Here is a 12,916-nt window from a genome sequence, read left to right on the forward strand (position 1 = left end):
GGGGGGTGCGTTGTTGAGGGTGAAGTGTGTGTGTGTATGTGTGTGTGTGTGTGTGTGTGTGTGTGTGTGTGTGTGGAGGGGGGCTACAAAGTCAGGCATCAGTTAAACCTCTGCCTTGAAGCGCAGACATGGGAAATGAAAAAGGTGGTGAGTGATATTTCTTTCTTTTTTTTTGTTACCATCCCAATCCAGAAATGGCCAACTACAGAGATATGAGAGGAATAAACAAACAGGTTAACACATAGGAGAACACCTACACAAACATAGAAGGCAGCCATATAGTCTCACTCTTTTCCTTTTCAGAAACACAATCACAAACACACAGGAAAATCCACCACCATCTCTCCCTCTTTCTGCCTCACGCAGACAAGTGAACACAGCGGCAGCCGCTGTTAAAATACACTGCATGCAGATTAAAGAGGCAGCATTGAGAGTGAAGGAGAACATGATGGCTACAACAATAGAAACAGCGTGGGGAGCCCAGAGAAACACGCCTGCTACCGCTGACTGTTGGCACATGAACACTCATGGACGAGTTGGTTAAAGGGACAGATGGAACTTTTATTAAGACCACAAAACCTTTTCCATGAACCCTGTCGCTCCTGTTGCAAAGAGGGCGTTTTTGCTTGCCCTCCCTCCCTCCCTCCCTCCATACCAGTGCCTGTGTTTAACAGAAGAGAAGATTAGGAGCTATTTATTGCTTAAATTATTTTGCAATATGCTTTTACTACATGCACCATTAGCTGGCATTAGAAGCACCCTCTTCCATTTTTGTTCCGTGAGGAAATTAAGGCATGCCTTCAGTGACCAATGACTCAATGTACATATGGCATTATAATAATATACAGTAAACTAGAAAAAAAAAAAAAATGTACATTAAACATTTTATATTTGAACTGCAACCAATTATTTAGTGACCTAAACCATTTCCCAATCCTGTATATAGTGTAGAATAACCCAGTTGAAGAGACTTGAGTTGGCCTAACTTATTTTAGGCTAACATAAACCCCTACAATGTCTTTAGCACATGTCACAGTAAATATGATATAATGATTCAGATCCTTTCAGTAATGACTGCCTGCAATATGATGATCACTGTTCAGATGTACAAGAGGCCTCCATCTTTTTATTCACCACCACGCCACTAAGTTTAATGTCATTTCTGCTGTTAAAGACCACTTCACAGTTAATACTATCATACTGTCACCTCCGTGGTGTCAGGGTCAGAGGTGAACTGTGTGAGAGGACTGAGCTTTCCACCAGGCTAAAATCACACCCTTCATTTCCATGGCGGATAATTCCACATTACTCTCTTAAAGCGTCTTGGAGGAGGAGGAGTAGTGCCCCCTGGGTCATCATTTAGACATACACACACATGCACACACACACTCACTCGCTACACATCACCTGTCTTTCTTTCACAAACATATACAGAGCCTTTCTCTGTGTATGGGTAGTTGTATTCAAAATGAACCAAAAGCCAGCTGGCCTTTAATAACAGAGGAGCAGCAGCTCTCTGCGTGCTGCCACCGTGACACCAAACTGAGGCGTAACATGGCTGCAGGTGGCGCATCATCGTGGGCAACATCAGGGCAATCTGGTTCACATGCAGGCAACAGAGGATTGAAGGCACGGCTTCATCTTCAAACAGACGCTTCTGTGTGGGACTGGTGGCGGGGAAATGTGGCATAACTTCTGTGTGTGCATACCGGGTGTATGTTGGTGCTGATAGACGGATGTACAGTTTGAGTGTTGTAAACACAAGCATTCAGCTCGCTCAACTCCCTTCTGCCAGTGAAGCATCTCTGAAACTAGCTCAATATTTACCTTGGTACATCCCTGCTAGTTCCTCCGTCAGCAGGGTAATCACTAATGAAATTACCAATGACATTTGGTGCAAGTACAAGGAACAGCAGATTGACAGAATTTTGTGGTCATCTACAGTTTTTAAGCTATGGCTGTAAGGCTAACTGTAATGTTAATGTTACCTCAAATTTATCTCTGGGAATGATATCCATCTAATAAACTCTGAAAGTATCTTCTCATTATAAAGTACACATCCTCCATCAGGATTCCTTTCACACATAAAGACAAATCTCTGTCCTTGCTGAAAGTTTTCTGGTGGATTGTGAGCAGAAGACAAGTGATACGGGTCAATAACAGCCCCACAACACACACACACACACACACACACACACACACTCTCTCTCTCTCTCTCTCTCTCTCTCTCTCTCTCTCTCTCTCCTCCAGCCCTTTCATGAAAAATCTAGATGGGAGACAGACTCTGGAATTTGTCAACGGAGTAAACAATTAAAGCATAACTGCATGAATAACTGCAGCAACCTTCATTATTGTGTACCTCTGTGTACATCACTATGGCAGGATAGATGTAGATTATGTTAACTAAATATGACCATCTTCTCATCATCTCATTCTTTCCCAGAATTGTTTTGCCAGCTAAATAGCCTCTGAAATAACATTTTAACCAAGGCCGCATACAGTTTAACAAGTAATTTCAAGTAGTTAGAGGCAGGATACTTTCAGAGGAAATGCTGAAGGGAAGCCTCCCATTAATTAAAAGTTAGACTAGTATAATGACTAATATCAGCAAGAATTCAGACGTCAGCTCATAAGAAGATCATTTTACTCAAAAGCTTTGGGGGCGATAAGTCAGATTAAAAGCATACAGCGAAAACTTTTCCAGGCTTCTATCTGATTTAGGATGCTTTCAGACTGTTAGGAGCATTTTAGCAAAACTACCCAAAAGGCATGCGTTGGTGGAAGTTGCTACAGGACACAGGTGGTCAGACATTAGGACTGTACTGTTTTGGAAAAGCGCATCACAGCAGGAATCGTTTTCTCCTAAACAGTTTTTTAGCACAATGCTAAGTGACACACCACACCGTATTCTAACTGCTATGTGCACATATTTAACACAGTGTGTTGATGAATCACGTTGCATTATGCCGTGGCTACGGTAAAGCCAGGCTCAACTCTGTTTGCCATACTCTGCTTTTCTTTCCTAGAGCCCTCTACTAGTGTTTTTTGCCGCAGTGTCATTGTTGGTGTGACAAAGGACCTTAAATTTTTTTCTATTTAGCTTTATTTGTGAGTTTTGGTGTCCTATTATGGCTTAAAGGAATAGCTTTGAAACTACATTAAAGGCCATATATTGTATCGCAGAAAGCTGCTTCAGCACTGCGCTCTAGGGGTTGAAACTTGCAGGCAATGTCACCTCTGGCCACATGCCAATCAGTGATGATACAGCAGCAGTGGTGTTAGTATGCAGATCTTTAAAGTAAAAGTAAAAGCACAAGCATCAAAATGTAGCCTACTTAATGTCCAAAAGTAAGAGGACTCATTATACAGAATGTCCCATTTCAGAATAATGTTTATTATATAACTGAATTATAATTATTGATTAATTCATAATGTCAATGACTTGAATGTTGCAGCTGGTAATGGTGGGGCCTATTTCTCACACTATATACAAGGGTAGTTTTGTGAATTTCCCCAAGGGATCAATAAAAGGTGATCCTAACCTATAATAATAAATCAAAATGTATTTGTTGATTATACTTTGTATCATTAATCTGAATCTGCAAAGTAATAAGTAACTAAAAGTATCAAATAAATGTAGTGGAGTAAAAAGTACAATATTTCCTTCTGGAGTGGAAGCATAAATTGGAAGAAAACTGAAATACTGAAGTAAAGTGCAAGTAAGTAATTGTACTTAAGTAGGTAAAGTAAGTAAATGTGCTTAGTTACTTTCCTGCACAGTATTTTTTTTTTAAAGTAAGCACTTGAACAGTTATGTGTTTGCATCACGATGACACGCTGCCTGTGACATCATGAAGGCATTTGTGTGGCCGTTTTGCATTAATGTCTATTCACACAACGTAACAGGACAGCCTGCCAGTGAGGGAAGGATTTGCTGTCCATTACCCAGAATTCACCCGCAGCCTAAGGCAAGCTTAGCAGAGCCCCTATCCTTGAGTAAAATAAATAAAGTTTTTAAAAAATCTTTAAAAACATAAAATCCATTCAACGCTCTGGATTTTATTTATGGAAAAAACTTCTGATGAACAGCTAATGCGCTGGATTATAATATCTGAGAATAACTCATGTTTGTGTGGTTCTTTTCTAACAGTAACCCCTCCGGTGATAACAGATTCAAAAAGACAGAAAACACACATCAGTTTTGCTCACTGGGATGTAAAACCTCATGCTGTTCAGCTGCACTCCATCCAGATAAAATTTTAAATTCAAACATGTTAATTGTCACACAGTTCACTCCTTTGCCTAAGTGTAAAAACACTTAAAAATGATCATAAAGGAAGGAGAGAGATGCCAAATGTTGCCTTTATGTTTGCATCTCTCCTATTCCCAGCATGAGGCACTGCACTCCTTTTGGGAATGATAAAATGTCCCGTAGGTTACTTTTGTGTTTGTCATTTCTAGGATGCAGTCTGGAGCCGAAAGGAGTACTCAATTAGATCTAAATGGGTGAGTGTTGAAATTACATTTCTGTAACCCAATAAACAAAATCCCCTGCAACAGGAACAACAGCGTTACAGATATAGGATACATGGCTAAAATAAACAGCATCAGAGTGCATCAAATGTAGGGTATAGGCTCTGTTTGGCACGGGCCTACACACCTAAATCACACTGCTGCTAGGAATATCCACCCTGACAGTGTTAACACCTTGTTTGCTTATGCCAAATGGAAAAATATGCTTGTGTTGAAGAGATAATTGCACCGGTTCCCAAATCAGGCTGTGTCACTGTCTGGAAATGAATCAGATTCAGTAGAGAAATAAAATGCAATTCAAACAAAATTAAAGGTTGGAAAGAAATGACTTCAAGCAGCTGCAAGACATCAGCTGTTTTAGTTTTTGAGACTTTATGCCAACTTGGAACTTACTTTCTTTACTCTTTCTGCGAGATTTGGGGTTTAAAATTGGTTTAAATGGGCACGCTATAGAGTGTGTTTCTGTGAATGAAAAGAAGGTGGGGAGTGAGGTGTAAAGAGGCTGTTATTGTGTATGTTTTGAGAGCCCCAGACGCAGCGGTGCGCCCTTACCCTCGCCGCCCTGGAGGAGTAGGGATCCTCGAAAAGATTCCAGATCACCGGCTGCCACTTCCTCCACAGGCTGACATTACCGTCGGCAGCCACGTCCTCAATGCCGAGCCTCTTCCCTATCTCGTCGTCCTCGTCCCCGTTGTCCACGTTAAGCTCAAACACGTCCAGAGCCTCCTCCGCGTCCCGGTGCTGCCGGTATGTCATCCAGCAGCAGGGCTCCACGTCCGTCTCATCGATGCCCCAGAAGGAGAGCTCCTCCTCAAACAGCGGTCCGCACACATCCGCCGGGCAGTGGAGTTTCCCGGTGCGGTAATAGTTGAGCACGTAGGCGAAGACACCCGGGTGGCGGTCGAAGAAGTACTCGTTGGTCCGCGCGTTGTACTCGATGAAGCCGGGGACTTGTTGCAGCTGATCCAGCACGGAGTCGATGTCCGAGTCGGAGGCGAGCAGGGCCAGACGCGTCCCCGGCAGGGTCTTCAGGGTGGTTTTGTAGGTTTCGTGCCTGGTGCCCCCGACGTTGAGGATTATCCTCTCGTTGTCGTCAAACTTGCCCATCGCTCTGTAACAGACATGACTTGATGGAAAGCGGGGGAAGTTGGCGAGTGCAGTCCGGAGGTAACGGCGAGCCCGACGCGCACACACCCACAGTCCTGTTCAAAAAAGCTCCAGGATTTTGGCCGTGGTGCGCAGCATCTCCGATTTCACTCATCCGACGCTTTTGTGGCTACATAGAGGGCCGAGGAGGATGTCCATTGTTTGTTTAGGACGAATTCGGGGAGGCGGAGGTCGTCGATTTGTATCACACCATCCGCTCAGACAGTCAGTGCTCAGAGTGTTGAATGATCTCAACCGGTGGCTCCAAACAGACTGCGCTGCTGCTGCGTCTGCGGCGCCCCTGCCCTCTCCAAAACGCACAACCGCTCGTCAGCGTCGGGGTCGTTATTCCAAAAACACGTAACAGAAGACCTGAGATTCCTTTCAAAAAAGTAATGTCGGCCCTTTCCTCATCACTATCTGGAAAAAAAACATTACTTTTCAATTACACTCCATTGGTCTTATTTATTTTGCTTTAGAATAAACACCAGGAGTAGTCAGCTTCACTGAAATCAATCAGCGCTCATATCCACTGCTGTAGTCACGGGCTGGCTTGATAAAACAAACAAAAGAGGACAAATGGATCCTGATTAAGTGAGTTTAGTTAACAGCAACCAATCAGGAAACTGAGTTTTGGTGCTGAGAAATGACTGAAAACAATGTTCATTTTAAAGATCAGATCATTTCAATGTGAACAGCAAACTCTCTACGGTCTTAGAAATTAAAATCAGGGATAACATAATGGCTTTTTAATGTGATTTAGGCCTTGCATCCTCAACAGGTCATGTCAAGACAAGTAGCTTTGTCTGTTTTCATCCTTACAGAGTTCCAGTGGGTTATGATTACTAGAGGTTTAATTGCCCTAATTTATTGTTATCTAGGCCTATGGGATTTCAAATACTTTATGAGAGAGTTTTTCTTCTGAGCATCACAGAATGAAGGAGCAGCAATGCCTTGTGTTTTGAGCCTTAACATCCTTTTTCCACAAGTGTGTATGTGCATGCCAGGTTCTTGTGTTGAAGCATCTTCACCGTTACTGTTAACTTAAACTAATCTCTTTAATCTCTCACAGCACCAGGTGATGTGACCTACCACGCCCTGATTTTGACAAATTTTGACAAATTAAACAGCAATTATTTTGAATGTCATTTTTAAAGCAGCTTATAAAATGTGAATATTTGCTGGGTATCTTTAGGGATATTAAGCTATTAAGCTAAGGATATTGTGTTAGAATATTGGTGGACAAAACAAGCAATGTGAATATGTTTCAAGTAATTGTGATGGCCATTTTTATATTAATGGACAAAACAATGTATATATCAATCCCTAAATTAGTGAAAATAACAGACACATTAATTGAAAATGAACAAGTAAGTATACTAGCAATAGTACTTTTAGATGTTGTGAAAAAGGCAGGAGTTTAGCCCTGCTTGCTTAAGAAGGTCTCTCACAAAACAGCTGTGGTGTCCGAACAATAATGCTGCGATGATGTGTTGAGAAGACACTGACACTGTTCTTGATCATTTACAAGCTCTGCAGCAGCTTGGAGAGTGACCCAGCCCGATGGCCACTCTGTCACTCTGTTCATCAAACACAGCTTAAATAGGATATGTTTAGGTATCTGTTAGGTACCATAGAAGGGTTTGAGTCTGCAAAATAAAAGGTCAAACCCATAGAAGGGTACAGTACTATTTTGAAGTAACAAAACAAGGGGTTAGAAGTCAAATTCTATAGAAGGGTTCAGTCCCTACATAACCACCAATCACTGCTCTCCCCGTAGAAGGTCACTGACCCTCTGTCCTGCTGCTACAGTGCTATTTTGAACTGTTATGAGTCAAATGCATAAATATTGGATACTACACAACGATATATACAGGAACAAACAAAGTTTTCTAAAAACTGCAACGTGGTAATGATGGCGATGGTGTTTCTACATCCAATAATGTTCAGAGTTTTGACCCTCTTCTATAAACCAGGAAATGTTGATCATATTATTGCCATGAAAAAAAGCAAATGCATGTGTCTTTGTTTTCTTAATAAAACAACATTGAATGGACAATTTATTTGGTTGTGAAATCACTCCACCTCCAAAGGGCAGTATTATTTGACTTCCATTTTTTAAATATAAAAAACACAGCCATTTATATACAGAAGATATACATATAAATTATAATCCTGTCTCATTGTTTTAAGACCATGGTGTTTGTAAGTGTCAAAACTCTTTATCCAAGCTGTCACACCAGAAAGGCATATAGAGAAGCATAAAGAGCAACTAAGTCAAAGTAAATGGAAGGAACTCAGGACTTTCAGGCACTGGGGTTTGAGTCCCATATGAAAAAAACTTATTTTCTGTTTAGGATGTATAAAGCTACTGAATGCACACTGTGTACATAAACTGTAGCAGAATAGCTGAACAGCCCCATGCGTGGTAACAATATATTTAAACATTGGTAGAACGTCCAGCTGATGGCCATGTCACATTCTGCACGTTGGCACAACTTTCACATGACAACTTTTTGGAACTATTTTTTAACAATGATGAGGCCTTTTGATTGGACGTTCAAACAACGGACATTTAATGCCCCAGTGTTTGCTTGGAGCTGATGCCAGTGAGATTACAGTTCTCTGACTGCACTAAGGCAATGTTCCATTAATTACCAAAACTTGCACTAGCCTAATAGTTGAGGTAGTAGAAATGGTAATTCTAAGAATAGAGGCAGGGAGTAGTATAGTAGTAGCACTAGTTATAGTAAAAGCATGTAGGGCCACATTAACCTGCTGGGGGGCCCAAGGGCAAACATTTACCCTGGTGTATGTGTCTTGCTGCCTGTCATATGTCACAGTGCAGTACAACATCTTCATTATATAACAGCTTCATTATATTTTGCCGAGGGCTCCACAAACCAACCATTATCTCTATGCAAACAATCTCTCTCCAGGTCTGTATGTGTATGACTGTGATAATTTGAGTAAAATTTATTTCAGAATATGCACAATGTCTGCATAATGTCCACTTAAATAATAAAGGGATTAAAAACAGATTTTGTTTTTAAATGGACAATTCTGTTGCGAACCGAAGATAAAGTTCGTAATGGTCCCCAATTGTTATTTATTATTCTGTGTGCAGGTTCACATGCATCTCGGCATTTTCTCTATTCATCCTCCCAACACATAAAAAAGCCTTGTTATGAGTTAGAAAATGTGAGCGAGAGAGAGATGCTAAAAAGAAATCTCTGCACTCTCTCCTGAAACTGAAAGGTTTTGTGGATAAGTGCAGAGAGGCAGCTGTCTTCCATAAACCGTCATCTGACAGTCTCCACTCTCCACAGTGTAAGAGGAGGAAAGAGTGACATCTTGAGCGAATCTAAGCACAGCTCAATCAATGAGGAGACACAGCAGGCAGCTCGCCTATAATTACATGCATCGTTATTCCCTGATGTAAGGCTGCTTTGTAAAACTGCAGCCTCTGAGAAACCTAATAACTCATTACTAGTCTTGATCAAATCTGCTGAGAAATAGATGTCTTTCTGTTTTTAAATTCTGGGTTTCCAAATAGAAGTAAATAATAAATAAATGTTAATTTTATTCTTTCTTGTTTTTTAATTGGTCGTTTTTATTTCGGTATAAGCTACGCTGACTTTGTTCCACATTTGAATGGCTCATCAGCATTTTAAACTGAATTAATTGGGCCTAAACTGGCAGAGGGAACTGGTTAACAATCCCGACTGGAATTTATTTAATTAATTTGTCCATCTATTAATTACCTTACACTATAGTGATAGATAATACAGCAAGATTTCCATTTATAGTGCTGTTCACCCATGTTGCCAACATAGTGTTTGTACAGCTTGTCACCAGAAAAAAGTCATATAGGTTGATTATTATATAGCTTATTGCATATGTATGTTTTATGTTAGGCCGTGACCTCTAGTTAAAGCATAAAAAGTCAGGTGACGTAGTCTAAAGACAGAGAAAGGTAAGGTGAATGGATGTGACAAGTAAACTAAGGACTTTCATGCAGGAGGTTTGAGTTAAACAATGTTTTGTAGATGACTTACGTAATTATTAATTACATTTGTAATTATAAAATAATTATTTAAACCCAAACTGAAATCTTTTCCTAAACCTAACCAGGTGGTTTTATTGCCTCAACCTAATCAAACTACCAACGTTTCACAACATGTACCACATGGGACTTAGGTCACGTCACGTCAACGTATTGAGATTCCGGTAAACCTTTCATTGGACTGGTACTTACTAATGCTGGTACATGCTGTTTTGAGGAGCGGCCATATATGTAAATTGTACTTTCCAATGGACATGTGATTTTTTGTCATTCTGGTATGAGGATGTGATATGATTTTAAGAATGTGATGATCAGAGCAGTAAAGCCTTTAGCACATATTATAGGTCATATACTGATCAAGCGGCAATCTCCAGGTCTGAAAAGTAAGGCCAATGTGGAAGTACATTAAACCTGCATTCTTTCTAATGGCCAGCAGGAGGCAACTCCACTGGTTGCAAAGAGAAGTCGGCTTGCACTGGAGTCAGTGACAAAATGGCCCTACTCCTGACTTGATTTATTACCTCAGTAAACACGTTTATGATCTCAATTACTAGTTCTATTCTTCAATACAGCATGTTGTTCATTTAGTAAAGAATGGTCCCATTTAGAGTAAAATAGACTATAAAGAAGGCTATGCTTTAGAACGTGGTTACCTTGTGATTGACAAGTCACTACCACAGCAACCTGTCAATCAATAAAGGCTAATGGTATCCACTACACTGTGTACATTAAACTAGCCGTGAACTTGTTTTTTGGTACTGATGGGGTTTTGGTCTCAGAACTTTCACGCTTTCACAGTGTTTTTTCAGTTTAAGTTAATTGCAACATTTTGGTTACTTAAAAATGTCTTGTTCAGCATTTGGTTGTAGTAAAAGACACTGGAAGTTGGCTGTTTTCTGGTACATACATTTTGTTTTAAGCCTGCTTTTCGCTAGCCAAAATTAGCATACCGATTAATATCACAGTTAACGTGAATTAGGGATGCAGCTTGCTAACCAAGGTAGCTATGGTCACTTTTTGTTCCAAAAAAGCAAGATGGCAATGGCCATAAACCAATGGGTGACTTCACAGTGTCGACGTCCACTTCATACAGACTATGACAGTGATTTAGAAATTAACATGTGGTCTCATCTGGGAGATTGTTTCAGTATTTTAATCAGCCAATACTCAGTTTTCTTATTAATTGTATTGCAATAAGAAACAATAGATACCAAGAACAAAGGAGGATTAATGGAAAGACTTTTCTTTGTGTTGATATCAGTGATATACAGTATATTGGCCATCGGCCGCCCTGCTCCTGAAATATCGGCAATGGCCTTTGAAAAACCGTATCGACCACTACTTTTCTGTGTACATAGTTATTTGCACTAGTTATCTTTTCTCTGTCATGGAAATGTGTCAACTGCAAGCTGCAGTAATTTACAAGAGAGAGGGGAGAGAAGATAAGTTGGTGTTGAATTGAATGTTAGTATTGAAACAGACTGGACTATTTGGCAGCAAGAGTAACAAATTGTTTTAGTACAGGTTAGGGTTTATTTACTCAGGTTCCATTAAGCTATAATGAAACATAATGGAAACAAGCAACAATTGCTGCTGCTGCAGCCACGACATTTATCAGTTGAACATATAACAACGGTGCCATGTGCTGAAGGGTGAAGCATTGGCAAAGCCCATCTGCATCCTTAAATGCTCTAATATCATTTTTGTGGTTATGAGGCGTTTACTATCTTGAAAAACAGAGTAGTAATTTATACCACTAAATATGTAAAAATGGGGCCCGGTTTTAACTGTAGTGCACTAGAGTAGTACCATTGCCAGTGCACCTGATGGAGCCAGAGTCCCTTAAGAAAATAAATTACATTTTCAGTGTAGTCAACAGAGGTCAACAGGGAATTGTTAGTGGTGACCAGCAGAGGTCAATTTAAGTCATACAGTAGGGGTAAACCGGGGCGAAAGTAACACAGCGATTTTCTCAAAGCCCTGATTCCATTTGCAGTCCAAGCTGTGACAGCACCTTCAGCATGCAACCCTTGATGGAGATACCAAATATCGCATGATTTCGTCATCGTTTCCCACGGCCGTCTTTGGAAAACTGTTTTCGAGCACGGCAAGTAAATTTCTGAAGCGGTACTGTTTTTCGAATTACAAGTTGTATCTCTTGTTTCATGTGTCACAGCAATGATTAATCTAGAGGTTATTTAGTGCTTTAACATAACCTTAAGTTTGCCCTGACAGAGATTTTCAGTGTAAAAATAAATCGTGTTTATATGTCAGGAGTTCCTGTCAGGACAAAAGTATGTGTGTTACTTTCGACCCTCCTGTGTGTTACTTTGCGACCCTCCTGTTTGTTACTTTCAACCCTGCTGTGTGTTACTTTCAACCCTGCTGTGTGTTACTTTCGACCCTCCTGTGTGTTACTTTCAACCCTGCTGTTTGTTACTTTCGACCCTCCTGTTTGTTACTTTCAACCCTGCTGTGTGTTACTTTCGACCCTCCTGTTTGTTGCTTTCAACCCTCCTGTTTGTTACTTTCAACCCTGCTGTGTGTTACTTTCAACCCTCCTGTGTGTTACTTTCGACCCTGCTGTGTGTTACTTTCGACCCTCCTGTGTGTTACTTTCGACCCTCCTGTGTGTTACTTTCGACCCTGCTGTGTGTTACTTTCGACCCTCCTGTTTGTTGCTTTCGACCCTCCTGTTCGTTACTTTCGACCCTCCTGTTTGTTACTTTCGACCCTCCTGTTTGTTACTTTCGACCCTGCTGTGTGTTACTTTCGACCCTCCTGTTTGTTGCTTTCGACCCTCCTGTTTGTTACTTTCGACCCTCCTGTTTGTTACTTTCGACCCTCCTGTTTGTTGCTTTCGACCCTCCTGTTTGTTACTTTCGACCCTCCTGTTTGTTACTTTCGACCCTCCTGTTTGTTACTTTCGACCCTCCTGTTTGTTACTTTCGACCCTGCTGTGTGTTACTTTCGACCCTGCTGTGTGTTACTTTCGACCCTGCTGTGTGTTACTTTCGACCCTCCTGTTTGTTACTTTCGACCCTCCTGTGTGTTACTTTCGACCCTCCTGTGTGTTACTTTCGACCCTCCTGTTTGTTACTTTCGACCCTCCTGTTCGTTACTTTCGACCCTCCTGTTCGTTACTTTCGACCCTCCTGTTCGTTACTTTCG

At 40.9% G+C, this 12,916-nt stretch overlaps 1 protein-coding gene across 4 annotated transcripts in view; it reads right to left on the reverse strand.

The window, feature by feature from the left end:
- kcnc2 (potassium voltage-gated channel, Shaw-related subfamily, member 2) overlaps positions 1-5,655 on the reverse strand; it is a 105,551-nt gene extending 99,896 nt beyond the window's left edge. For 3 of the 4 annotated variants that reach the window (XM_046072364.1, XM_046072363.1, XM_046072365.1), the window contains exon 1: positions 5,086-5,640. In XM_046072364.1, coding sequence (XP_045928320.1) covers positions 5,086-5,640 — 555 coding nt within the window. Of the gene's footprint in view, positions 1-5,085 lie in introns of all 4 variants that reach the window. The other variant, XM_046072366.1, reaches the window with a different exon arrangement.
- Between the last annotated feature and the right edge of the window lie 7,261 nt (positions 5,656-12,916).

Source organism: Micropterus dolomieu, linkage group LG16, assembly GCF_021292245.1.
Source record: "Micropterus dolomieu isolate WLL.071019.BEF.003 ecotype Adirondacks linkage group LG16, ASM2129224v1, whole genome shotgun sequence".
Taxonomy (NCBI): domain Eukaryota; kingdom Metazoa; phylum Chordata; class Actinopteri; order Centrarchiformes; family Centrarchidae; genus Micropterus; species Micropterus dolomieu.